Genomic DNA, 13668 nt, shown 5'->3' with positions numbered 1-13668 from the left:
GAAAGACGAGTTGTTTTTTTGGGGGGGTCTGGGCGTCACTTTCCAGCACAGATCTTCTACCCCAGCTGATGGCATCCGCCTGTTAACCGCACTGAATATTTTACATATTTTTCAAGCACTTGTAAATAAATAAAACCAAAGAATGCAAGTTTAAGCATGGTTGTTGACCTTAAAGTGATAATTCAGGATTTAGGCTGAGGTCTCTATAAGAGTTGGTTATTATCTTACCTGCAGCCTGATCACTTTAATACAAATCCAGTGGTGGGTCCTGATTTAAGCCAGCAGCTCGTCTGAGAAGGCAAGCCGAAACATTAATGCTATTTATTTATTTTTTATTAAACTGTTGTCAGGTTTGCATTGGATTGTTAACACATAAGTGGGAGATGGTGTGCCATCTTCCTGTTTGCCACACTTTCTGAGAACACATGGAAGATGCACTGCATGATGCAGGGCTGGCTGACTTTTTTTCTTCATCTTACCAACGGTTCACATAAGTTACTGCAGGGCCAAGCCATCGCCTCAGCACAATTTTCAGTGTATATGTTTTGATAAACTGAATCTTTTGGCGCAGCAGGAATTGAAACTAAATAGTAAACCATGATGCACCCACAGGCCAATTCTAAAGGTTTACCAAACTAAAAATTTTTTTTGGAAAACGTATCAAAATTGAGCATTTTTGTTATTGTGACGGTTTAAATTGTAAGTCCCAAGTACAAGTGTGACTAAATTTTTCTACAAACTGAGCACACAGCTCTTAATTAAGCTGACATTTCTGAGTACATCCACCTCAGTTTACCAGCAGACAAGACATCTGCAAGACCGTATAAAAGGTGTTGAAAAGATGCTGACAACAAAGTACAAAATTATTTTCCTTCTAAATGGATATGGTCTGCCCTAATGCAGCATTAACAGCATCATAGCACTTGTATTTTTTTCCCATTTTGCACTTTTTATACCAGCTACTTGTATGAGGGGGAAAAAAAAAATCAGTGCTCAATGCACACTTAACAGTTTAAAGAATAAAATAAAATAGCACTTGCATAAACATCTACAGGACTGTCTCAGAAAATTTGAATATTGTGATAAAGTTCTTTATTTTCTGTAATGCAATTAAACATGAAATGTCATACATTCTGGATTCATTACAAAACTGAAATACCGCAGGCCTTTTATTGTTTTAATATCGCTGATTATGGCGTACAGCTTAAGAAACCCAAATATCCTATCTCAAAATATTAGAATATCGTGAAAAAGTATACTAGTAGGCTATTCAACTAATCACTTGAATCGTCTAATTAACTGGAAACACTGCAGGGCTTCCTGAGCCTTGAAAAACACTCAGCTTGGTTCAGTAAACTAAATCACAAGTATGGTAGTGGTTAAGAGACGACATAAGATTCTCACAGTAACTGGTGTACTGACCATGGCATTACTGTCCTTGATTGGCCTGCCAATTCCCCTGACCTGAACCCCATAGAGAATTTGTGGGGTATTGTAAAGAAGAAGCTGAAAGACACCAGAGCCAACAATGCAAATGAGCTAAAGGCCGCTATTGAAGCATCCTGGGCATCCATAACACCTCAGCAATGCCACAGGCTGATTGCCTCCATGCCACGCCGCATTGATGCAGTAATCTGTGCAAAAGGATTCCCAACCAAGTACTGAGTGCATTAATGGACATTTTTAAATGTTTGATTTTGTTTTGCTGTTATATATATTTTTTTTTTACTTGGTCTGAGGAAATATTCTAATATTTTGAGATAGGATTTTTGAGTTTTCTTCAGCTGTACGCCATAATCAGCGATATTAAAACAATAAAAGGCTTGCGATATTTCAGTTGATTTGTAATGAATCCAGAATAAATGACATTTCATGTTTTTAATTGCATTACAGAAAATAAAGAACGTTATCACAATATTCTAATTTTCTGAGACAGTCCTGTATATATTAAGACTGGTGTTGTAAGACGGTAATCTACTTTGGTCTCAGCTCGTCTTGGATTAAAGGTTCCAGGACCAACTAAACCGGACCTCTGCTGAATGAAGATGGGAATTATCTACTGCTGTTAAAATCTAAACTACTTATTAAAGAAAACAAACATATATCCTGAAGTTATGCTTTTTATTCTACAAAAGCTAGAATAAAAAACAAATACTGTTCAAGGAAAACCTTTATTTACAAATGACCACAAAATTTGGATGTTTCCAGTCTGAATGCTAAAATGTTTTTTTTTTTTCTTTTTTATCAAATTAGGTTCGGAAGCCATTTAATATAAAAATGTACAGTACACTGTTAATCAATAATAAACCCTTAATTTAATCCCCTGGAAATAAACTTAAATTGTGCTTAAGAGACAACTGGTATATTCCAAAGAACCCACCTTATTCTGAAAATACAGTAATATTATACATCATTATCTTTTTAAAAACATTTCAGCGAGTAAAAATAAAAAGGACTATTTCTAAAACGACAGTACCATGAGCCTCCAATGTACAAAGAAGAATTAAATAGCATTAACTTAAAACATCTTTCAGTCACAGCATTTATTTTTTGGGCCGTTTTCATTCTGGAAAAAAAAAAGAAAAAGAAAAAAAAAAGAAGAGGATCTTTGTATCCATCTTAAATTCATAAAAAGGAAATCAAAACGGATCCTGATGCAATCTGCACAATTTCTATAATATTTACAGCATTTTGACCTGAAGTAGTTTTGGTTAAGGCACAAGGAGAGAGTAGACGAACACAAAAAAAAAAAAAAAAAAAAAAAAGTTACACGCAAACATCACCAACCCCCTACAGCAAAAAGAAAAAAAAAAAAGAAAAATCCCCTCCCTCCCTGATACACTTCTCACTGAGACATTTCATCACAACAGCTCCAAGTGTTTAACAGTAGTACACAATACAAGAAACCCTCAATCTGGCCTTTGCATTAAGAATCAGTGTATAAATCCCTATCTTACAACTAGCTCCACACAACCCCACCCATTTCACAGCTATGCAACTTGGTCCTTGATAGAAACGTTTTTTTCAAGTTAATGCTCAACAATGTTCAGTACTTAAAATAGATCAAGGGGAGGTTGACCTTAAGGAACAGCAGCCTCTCTATGTGGTCCGGCCCGGGCCTGGGCTGGTTTAGGGCGCAGCTGATGCTGGCGGTGCTGAACAGCGTCTCCGCCGGCACGATGGTCGGCGGGCAGCCCACGTAACGGGCGGCTACTTTGGCGAGGTCGGGCCACAGGAACTTTTTCAGATTCCAATAGTCGAGGGGGTCACAGCTTTGATCCAAAATGTCTTCCTCCAAGTACTCCAGCACTGCCAGCTCGGAGGACTTGGTCTTCTCCTCCTGTTTCGGGTTCTGCCTCATGTCGGGCATCATGGACCACGGGGTGTCCCTGGTTGAGTGCGGTGCGCTGGACGAAGCGGGGTCCTCGTCGCAGCCGTTGGACAGGAGAGAGTTAGCCGGAACTGAGGTAGAGAGGGCCAAGTCCAGCTCCTGGATCAGGTCTTGCTTGCAACGCTCGGCTTCTTCCTCTGTGAACAACGAGGTTTTGTACCGGGGGTCCAGCATGGTGGCCCAGGCGTAACGCGGGTCGTGCAGGGTCGCCGACATCCTGCTGACCATCGCTTCCTTTAGAGACATCAGCATGTTGTCTATGCCCACGGTCTCGTCGAACAGAAGATCGATCTTCCTGTTGAGGATGTGAATGAGCGGTATGACTTGTCCCAGAGTGGCAGTGCGGTTGCTCAGCTCCTTGCAGGCCACCTCGAAGGGTTTCAGTGCGTTGCAGACCGACAGCATCACCTCCCACTGGTCTGAGCTGATTATTTCCCTGAAATTGCACTCTATCGACATCTCGTCGATGGCTATCTTCTGCTCCACCAGCCGTTCCAGCATGAAGAAGGACGTCACCCACTTGGATGGCACGTCCTGGATCAGCTGGTTCTCCGGCAGCTGGTGGACCTTCTGCAGCTCGGCCAGCTTTTCTTTCGCCTTCGCCGAGCGGTGCACGCGCTCGCAGATCTTCCGCGCGATGCTCAGCAGGTGCTGGACCAGTCTCTGGCTTTTTATGGCTTCGCTTACGATGAGGTCTATGGTGTGTCCGAAACACTGCACGGTAACGTGGCCCTGCTCGTCCAGGGCGTTTTTGATGGTGGTGTTGTCCGTTACGGTGAAGCCCCGCTTCAGCCCCGACGAGGTGATCCAAGAGTCCCACAGGTACTCGAGCTGCTTTGGGATGTCGTGCATATCTTGATCGCAATCTATTTGTGAGACACTTAGGAGAGCGGAACAGTGGAAGTCTTGACCTTGGGGCCGGACACTTGACTCGTACGTCGCCCAGTGGGCGGTGAGAGTCAAGTATTCCCTCGTCTGGCTGCTGACCCAAATGCTTGTTGTGAAGTGGACGACGCCGCCTTCAGCCTCTTTGAGGTGGGTCAGCACAACGTCCTTCACCTTTTCATACATTTCCGGTATGGCAGTGCTGGTGAAATAGGAGGAAGGGGGCAGAGAATACTGCGGCTGGAGGAACTCCAGCAGCCGGTTGAGTCCGGCGTTCTCTACCATAGCCGATGGCTGAAGATCCAGGGCGAGCATTTCCGCAACGAGCCGGGTGATTTTTTTGGCAACCGGGTGGTGTTCGTCAAACCTCTGACAGCTCTGCTCCGGCTGATAAACGGCGGCTTCCACGGCCTCTTGTTTGACGCGGACTTCAGCAGACGGCACATCACCTGAGATAGTTCTGTTGCTTTCGAGAAAATGTCCGTGGAACCGTTGCATGTGCCTGAAGAGGCAGCTCGTGCCGAGGTTCGTAGTCTTTTTGCCCCTGCTAATTGTGCGGCTACAGTGCAAACAGACCACCTTGGTGGGGTCGGCGTTGGAAATGGAGAAATGATTCCACAGTTTTGACGTCTTTTTGCTGAACACGGGCACGGCGAGGGGCTTCTTCTCGGCGCCGTCAGTTTCTTTGGCTGAAACTGGATCCGTTGAGGCGAGGAGGGCGTAGGGATGAGGGGGCGATTCCTTCTCATCTTTTGGGGTTTTCAGCACATCCGGGTGGCGCCTCATGAGATGCCTCATGAGGCAGCTTGTGCCAAAGTCGCCCCGCTTGCCCCGACTAATGACACAAGGACAGTAACGGCACAGTGCTTTCAACTGGTCAACTGGCGACACTATGAAATGGCGCCACACTTCAGATTTCACCCGTTTCATGATCTTCTTATTCTGTTGGAAAACTAAATGATCCCTACTGAAGCTGGGGCCTTCGGCGAGGTCACATGGTGAGGAAGTCAGCGGTGTGTCGTCCCCCTGAGATTTAAAGGAGAGAAAAGAGGAATCATGCCCTGAGAAATGCATACCCTCTTCGCTCTCCTCCTTAATGTACATGCCGTCCTCTATGCTTTGGGGTAGGTCGTCTGATATGGTCTCCGGTGAGGAGATGAAAAAGGGAGACTCTTTTTTAATTTCCAGTGCATCCTGCAGATGTGTGCGGGGCAGCAGCGAGGGGGGGTTTGTGTAGGGGGGCGGAATGTGGTTGCCCAGTCCGTTCTCCTCGATCACAACCTCCTTGTGGGCTCGCCACATGTGGCGGATGAGACAGCTCGTTCCTAGATCCTTCCCGTTCTTGCCCCGGCTGAACTCGTTCATGCAGTGGATGCACACGGCTTTGGAATTGTCCACGGGCGACAGGTAGAAATGCTTCCACACGGCCGACCTGCGACGGGAGCTGGAGACTTTGAGGCCCCCCAGAAGGCGCTCGGGCCCGCCGTCTAATAAGTCTTCGACGCTGTTTTCGCTGGAATGTGAGGGGGGAAAGGGGCCACCGAGGGCGTCGACATTGGTAAACTGTTCGAATTTTGGTTCGACTTTGGGCAGCACTTCTTTGGATGACGGGCTTGAGTTTTCGGCTGAGGATGTGGACGGCGACGTGCTCTTTGAGGCAGGAGTAAGCATGCTATTGGTTAGGTCTCCGTTTTTTGGCGAGCTCGGCGAGGGAGGTATCAACAGCGAGGGGAAAGACAGCGGCAGGCTGGCTAAGGATGCGTCCGCTCCGTCTTGTAAAAGCACAGTGGGGTGAGCCCTTCGTACGTGCCTCATCAAACAACTCGTGCTGAGGTCTTTTTCGTTCTTGCCCCGACTGAACTCTTTCATGCAGTATAAACAGATTGCTTTGGTATTGTCCCGTGGCGATATGCAGAAATGATTCCATGCGGGGGATTTCTTCCTCGGGTTGCCGTGACCCCTCATGGACGACAGAAGACTCTGAGTGACGGCGTCCATGGCGACATCGTAAAGGGTGCTCGTGTAGCCACTTAATAAATTACTATAGTCATCACAGTCTCGGGTTAGGAAGGGGCCAATGGAGCTACCGAACGCTAGCCTTTCGTCATCTTGCATCTCCTCGTCCATTCCGTTCGCCTCCCCAATATGATCCTTGACGTTTTCACCCAGCCCGCCGCCGTTTGCATACTTCTCCTGCTCTATATGTCCCTCAGCGCTGGGGGACGACGAATCGATGTCACATACTTTCTCCAACTCCAGCTGTTTGTCTACCTGAGAAGATAAATGGAAAGTAGGGAGGGAATCCTTATCCAGGGTTGAGGAGCAACTTGGCGACTTTTCGTCCGCGAGGTCGTGGGGATGAAAGCTGTAGGATTTCAACACGTAACCGTCCTGCCCCTCAATCTTCAAGCAGGTCCCCTTCGCCTCTCTTTTCTTACTTTCCGCAGACCCGTCAGATTCACCGAACAGATCCTCACTCAGGTGAGGAATATCCTCCTCTCCATCCATGGCGGCAGCCCAGGGGTTTCTGTGAATCAGTCGGGCTTGCGTTGTCGGGTGTAGTCACTTGGTTTCAGGTGTAGTCATTGATGAGCTGCTTCTCATGCAGGTGTGGTATTAGCCGCGCCGCTTTCGTTGACCCTGGGCGTCTGCTTGTCCGTCGCCATTTAGAGCTTGAAGTGCTTCCGCTTCTCTCCACACGACCTACGGAGGAGGAAACAAAAGATAAGATCTCTGCAAAAGGCACAAAACAGGATTCCAAGAGCAGGTAAGACAAGTGTGACATGATGACATAATCAAACCCGCAGGCTCTCCTTTTTTTTTTTTAACTAACTGGTTCCTGTTGGGCTTAATAAACGAAGCTGGTTTGAGTGATTAAAACCAGCCTTAATTAGCTTATAAAAGTAAAGTTATTCAATTTAGATAATTGATCCAAATAGCACTAGTTTATAGAAATAAACTGATAAATGCTTCGGAATTAAGTTCAGTCTCAGCTCCAGGTTTTGTAGGTTTTAGGCTCATAAACCGTCACGGCGTTCATCTGTAGAGAAACCTGTGGTGAAAATCGTTCTTTCAACTCCAAAGCCTTTTCCCATGAAGAGTTGCTCAACTGCAACATCCTGTGCTCCCACACATTCATTTAACAACAGATGTATACAAATCTGTTATCTAGAGGAGTAACGCTCAACCAAGAAATACTGTTAAAAAGATCATTTTTATTATGTTTTTATTGATCAGATCTACTAATACATTTTTAGGCATGGTGGGAGTTGGTTTGATTTTCACACGACACCTCTGCTCTGCTTTTCCAGAATGGCTGTTTCACCTGGCTGTATGAAGCCACTCCCATCCCATCTCTTTCTGTGCACGGCCTGAAAAGAAAGCTCCTGGGACTTTTGCTCGTTTGCTAGAAAGACAAATTGATCCGATAGGAAAGGTTTCTAATTGCACTGAAGACGCCAGCAATCATGGCATGGAGACTTAAAAAGGGACTGTGTGGAACTAATTTGGCTTTTATTTAGAAAAAGTCAAGTATTGCTTTTATAAATGCGTATTCTGGCAAGTCTAATAACACCACATCAAAAATGAAAGTGTTCTCATAACTTATAATTAGTTGTTTATAAATACATAAACAAGGCCATACGGGTTTCCCTTTTCTGTCTGCTATACGAAGACACGCTGTCGGAGGAGGAGTATAAACAAGCAAAGACGACCGTAGATCATTTTATTTGCCATTTTCTGCTGAAATGGAGGACCACCCATACTCTTTGCCCAGCAAAAGGGAAGAGAAAGTAACCAAGAAAAGAAAAAGAAGTAATAACCGGGAGAAAACCAGTGTCTATATTGGCTATTACTACCAGGTGGAGTGGAGATAATTCGTGAGGGAGCGTGGATTCAAAATGGATGTGGAGGTTGCCGGCTTTCTGCCAGACAGGTAAGTTAATTCAATACAACAGTGAGGTTTATTGTGGCTTTATGTTAGAAACATAGCGTGGTCCAGCAGCTACTCTGTCCACCCGGCACAGATGGCTAGTTTGTTCATCGTGTCTCTCTGTCTCAGGGAGTATGTGTGTACGCTATGGGATATCAGCCGGTTCACTCTTGTCTATAGAGGAGCAGCGCGACCTGGTCTCTTTGCTCGTGTTTATAGCCGCTTATATTAGAGAGCAAATAAGCGACTGCATGTTCAGAAACAAGCCTTTAGAAAAAAAGAAAACAAAAACAAGCAGACTTGGCAACTGTGCCAGAAAACCATTTCACACGATGAACGTAGCTATTAGCAGTAGCTAGTATATGGAGGATATATTGACATCGTCACATTTTTGGTACTCCACGGCTTCCGTAGCAGTTATGCTCTTAATGACAGGGTTGTTTGTTTGTTCATTTAGCGCACCATGTGAAAATCTTACACACTGCGGCTTTAATGAACATCACCAGCACTCTCACTGAGGTAATCCTCTTAAAGCTACAGCTGGCACGCTACATGGAGCAGCCAACTGCAGGCTAGCTAACTGAGCAAATGGTCTGACTAATTAACCACCCAATACAGGCTTGTTATACTTGTGTTATTCTGAAAAGAGCAAGAAGCCAAGAAGATGTTATACTCCACATAAATCAACGTTTAACTATAGCAACTGATTATTCTAGATTTTAGCTTAAGACCTGTTCTCACCACTATGCACTGCTTTCGACTATTGAGTACTTCTGTCTGTATTACAGCTGCAGTTATTCAGAATAAAAGGATTTCTAAGACATGGGAGGAAGCAAAATGTTTGACAACCTGTCTGCTTGGAAAGCCAAGACTGGCACGTTATGAGTTGTCTGTAATTTTAGGATATTGAACGAGATTAGGTGAGTGTTTTATGGAGCAGAGAAATTTGTTTTCTGTGGTATCTTTATGTTGCAACCATTAATATTTTTGATTATTCATTTGATCGTCCCTGCTCCTAAACTCTGTCCTTTAACCCGTCACCTCTACCTTAACTTAATAGGAATGGACTGAAAATGATTAGTGCGTAGAAGTTCATGAGCTGAATAATAAAACCGAATAAAGGTGATTACAAACAGATCACCTGGACAATACCGCCGTTAGCAAGTTTCACCTTCAAGAAAAGAGACAGAGCACCGCTTCTCCCTGCTGATGTGGATCAACACTTTATCGCTTTCTACCCGATGTTCTTTCTGAGGACATTAAGGTGGACAGACATCAGCTTGTGGACCTAGATCATGGATTTGTGGAGCATCGCCCAGCTAAAACTGGTACAGAAAGCAGGAGGGCGCTGCTTGGCCATGAGAAGATGGGACTGATGCTGCAAGTCTGTGTCTCAGAATCAACATATAATAAATAAATGTAAAAGTTAACTTTGAAAGAATGAGTTCTTTTTAGCAACAGTAGGCGTAGCTGTAGCTCTGACTGAAGTAAAGTCGATCAGATCATGTGCAGTTTGTGTTAAACGTTTGCCTAAACAACAGAGAGGTTTCACTCAAGGATTTCATAATGTGAGAATTTCATATTGGGCTATGCCTGGTTACAACGCTGCATTTTAATCATTCTAAACTAAAAAAAAAAAAGTGTTTTTATTGGATAAAAGCATTAGAATGTTTTAGATATATGATTTATTCAAGTCCCAATTGATATAGTGGACTGCCCGGCTCAAAGAGTCAGCTGCTGTGGGTCACCCGTCTAAAAAAGATCTCCATTTTATCCATAAATAAACCAACTTTGTTCAGATTGAGCCCAGCCTACACTTCCTTATCAATCAGAGAATACGCACCAACACTGTGACGCTCTATATCAAGCGAGGCTCACCGTTCCCTCGTGCATTACAGACGTTAGAACAGTGAAACCACAAGAAAACGGCAAACACTTGAAATTACATTGATAAGGAAAGCAAATCGGCAAAATCAACTTTTCTCAGCTTTGACTGTGGTTAGGCTTTTGAGGTAAACAAGCAAATCAGGAAGCAGTATTCTACACTACAGAAGCAAAACTAGGGCAAGAAAAAAAAAAAAAAAATCACATAGAGTACTGTGTGGAATAGATCCTCAAATTCACAAAACATTGTTCAATGCCGATTTAAACAATAAAAACGTACCCGGACAATAATCTATATGTCTACGTCCGACATCTAGCTAATTTAAAGATATGAATAAAAAAAAACTACACTGACATAAAACCTGTGTAATATATTTTGTGTAAGTCTGCTCCGTTTATATTTGGGCCAATGACGTCACAAGAGGCCCATGAATCAAGCCGATCAGCTGGTAATAGTGAACAGTGCAAGAATACAAGTAAACATGGTTGAAGTAGTCATTTACTTCAAAATTCAAGGAGAAAAGAAAAAAAAAACTAAGCGGTAAATACTCAAAAGATGTCATCAGAGGCATGTGCGACGGATTTTGAATCTTGAATAAACAACAATTTCCAACACAATAGCAGGACAAACAGAAAAACCAACAATGACATGTTTTATAGGTGACAGGTGGTATTAAAGCGAGCTTCATTGATCGCGCACAAAAGCCGCGGAAAGAAAGAACGACCAGTGCCTCGTTACAAGATAAGATAAGATAGGCTTTATTGATCTCACATTAGAGAAATTCACATTATGATCCCCATGTTTAGTCTGTGTAAGGTTGGGATGTCCCCAATGACCGCTTGAGTAGACGAACGTCTGAACCGCCCTCTCAAAAACGTACAGGTACAACAATTTGTTGTGTTTTCTTTATTTCTAATAAAAAATATGTTGCCAGGGCTTATTGTTGACGTTTTGATATTAACAAAAAGCTGTTTGATATACCAAAAGATTATGCTGTGGTGGTTTTAAACTACAGGAGTCTGTAAGATTAAGGTCCTTTATTTGAAAAAATAAAAAGAATAAATAATAATCAACTCATATTACATTTGAGATCATTCTCAATTAGTCCACACAAGGTCAACGTCCATTAGAAAATTGGGAATAGTGGATATTTCAAATTTTTAGGATTTAACTAAAGTGATTTATTAACCGGTTAACATCATTTTTATTATTATTTTTGGGTTATGGTTGTTTCAGTGTTCATAAAGAACAATTAACCCAGAATATCTGCTTTTTAAAACGTGCTTCTTTATGTCTAGCCTACACAAAGCTTCGACAGAGAGCTCCTTTAGACTTTCGCTCCCATACATAATAAAACCATAACCATCGCGTTAAGGTCTGCCAGCCTGGAAGGCTGATATGGTTGAAGGCAGTAGTCGAAAGATCAAGTCTCTTCATAAATTATCGGATATTGTTTGTTCAAATGAAAGGATTATATATATATATATATATATATATATATATATATATATATATATATATATATATATATATATATATATATATATATATAAATCACTGCTTCTAGTTACAGAAAAGCAGGTACCGCAAACACATTGAAGTTTTATTTTTTTTATTCAATGCACCGATTCTAAAAAGAAATCTTTAAAATGATAGTTTCTTTATTGATCACCGGCGGTTGGGTTTTCCGGGTTTGGCTTTACGTGCTATAGTCAGGAAGATGTGAGCGGACAGCGGAAAATAGCCACGGCTGGCTAGCGTTCATCCGCCTGTACCGACTCGCTTTAAATCACTGCCTTTCCTACCCGGCTTTTCGCCCGAGCCACAATGAACCCGTGCGCCCACGGCCACGACACGGCTCCCACTACCACACAGCCCGCACTGCACTTAAAAACGTTGCCGGCCGTGAGGCTACACCGCCAGTAAACACGACGGTGGCTATAGTGGAGCTAATGGTTAGCCGCGACGCTAATAAACACACAAAAGCGGCGCACAGGTACGGCCGCTCGGTCACGTGAAATCCAGCGCTAATGCCCGCAGCTGCGACGCATTTACCCGAACGTGGCATTATTGCTGCACCCTCGACATATGCGCCCCGTAAAAGGTCGCACCAGACCACGTCTGCTAGCTGGTTAGCTGCCAGCTAGGCCACACACACACAACAGGACATTCAAGCTAACCTGGCGAGGCAGAACCCAGCCGAGGCAGCACACACGAACCGCACGGGATCCGAATCGGGGAAGCTCTCGCCACGACGTCCCCGCCAGCATTAAGCCCCCTTTTCCCGACCCTTACATCAAAGCCAGGCTACTTACGGTTCGCTCTGACGGTGCAATCAGAGGGTCTCGGCTTGGAAACGGTTAAATGTGACACATTTGATTGATCCGGAGGGGGGTTCACTTTGTTGCTTTTGTCTCCTGGTTTGCTAGCAGTACGCGTTCGGCCGGAGGAGCAGCTCCACGCAGCGTCGGACGGAAGGAACGCGCTCAGTGATGTCACCGGCCTCCGAGTCTTCATTGTGGCCGAACGGGTGATGGTTTCAACTCTAATATGACGTCACGCGTCGTTTTTTTTTTTTTAAATCCGTTTTTTTATGTTCAAAAATAACAAATTAGCTTAAGTGTATTATCTGTAGCAGTGTAGAGTTTGGCTTATTGTCTTAATCAATTGTCCTCTCTTCCCAATTATGTAATTAATAACTTCACATTAACCAAATTCATCCAAAAACATGTCATATTAAACTGCAACCAAACACGGCAGCGGGTTCCACAAAAAATAAGAGATTTTATATGTAATCATTTAGATAGACTAGGAGGCACAAATAAGTCAACATTTATTTATCACTCAACGATTTCATAGATGAATAAATAAAGATGTATAATTAACACATAATAGAGAGTAATATGTGTAAAAATCATAACTATTTCAGTATTTATTGTACTGAGTTATGGGACATTGTTCATTCATTTTTTTTATAAACAAATATGTTGGTAGGGCTGATGGTGCGTTTAAGTGCAGTTTACCATTGCGTCCTTTTCAAGTTTCGGCCATTTAAGGTATAAAATGGTGCAGTCCACACGGGGGCAATTTTTTTCCTGACCATGTACCGAGTTTGTCCCCGCTAATATTTTTTTTTATATATTCCACTCGCACGGTTACAATTTTACTTCTGTGATGTGTATCATCTGGAGAGAAGTGGAGTCCCCTTTGGTGGACATGAATTAATAAATAAAATAAATAAATAGAACTCCTGCTGGCAACAGCTCCATGCTGTTCACAGAAAAGTCCTATTGTACCTTATTCATCTGTAAGTTTGGCTTTTAAGAAAAAAAAATAAAAAACTTTATATATATATATATATATATATATATATATATATATATATATATATATATATATATATATATATATATATATATATATATATATATAAAAACCCGAGCTTCAACTTTCTCAATAAAATGTTTTATTGGGAACTGGAGCACACATTTAAGCCAGTACTAAACCTGAAATGTAACTTTAACTGGTAAAACAAGAAAAGGAAAGCACTGTTCTTGGCAGCAGTCAGGAAGCTTG

General features: G+C 42.9%; 2 protein-coding genes across 3 annotated transcripts in view; one reads left to right on the top strand and one right to left on the bottom strand.

Annotated features, from left to right (window-relative positions):
- Positions 1–2155: 2155 nt before the first annotated feature.
- On the bottom strand, positions 2156–12529 carry zbed4 (zinc finger, BED-type containing 4). Of its 2 annotated transcripts, none has more exons than XM_012873538.3 (2): positions 12408–12529; positions 2156–6979 (listed from the first exon to the last, which is right to left on the bottom strand). In XM_012873538.3, exon 2 carries the CDS (start codon positions 6782–6784, stop codon positions 3047–3049), a length of 3738 nt encoding a protein of 1245 aa, XP_012728992.2. In that variant the 5' UTR covers positions 6785–6979; positions 12408–12529; the 3' UTR covers positions 2156–3046. The 2 variants fall into 2 exon arrangements, with proteins under 2 accessions (XP_012728992.2, XP_036004754.1); XM_036148861.1 differs by lacking the exon at positions 12408–12529 and adding an exon at positions 12273–12383.
- Positions 12510–13668, top strand: part of brd1a (bromodomain containing 1a) — a 20392-nt gene continuing 19233 nt past the window's right edge. The window contains exon 1 of the mRNA XM_036148863.1: positions 12510–12622. The gene's annotated coding sequence lies outside the window, so the exon portion shown is untranslated. The remainder of the gene's footprint in view (positions 12623–13668) is intronic.

The sequence above is a fragment of the Fundulus heteroclitus genome, chromosome 17 (genome assembly GCF_011125445.2).
Source record: "Fundulus heteroclitus isolate FHET01 chromosome 17, MU-UCD_Fhet_4.1, whole genome shotgun sequence".
Taxonomy (NCBI): Eukaryota; Metazoa; Chordata; class Actinopteri; order Cyprinodontiformes; family Fundulidae; genus Fundulus; species Fundulus heteroclitus.
Note: the sequence above shows the minus strand (reverse complement) of the source record. Positions and strands in the feature narration are given on the sequence as shown.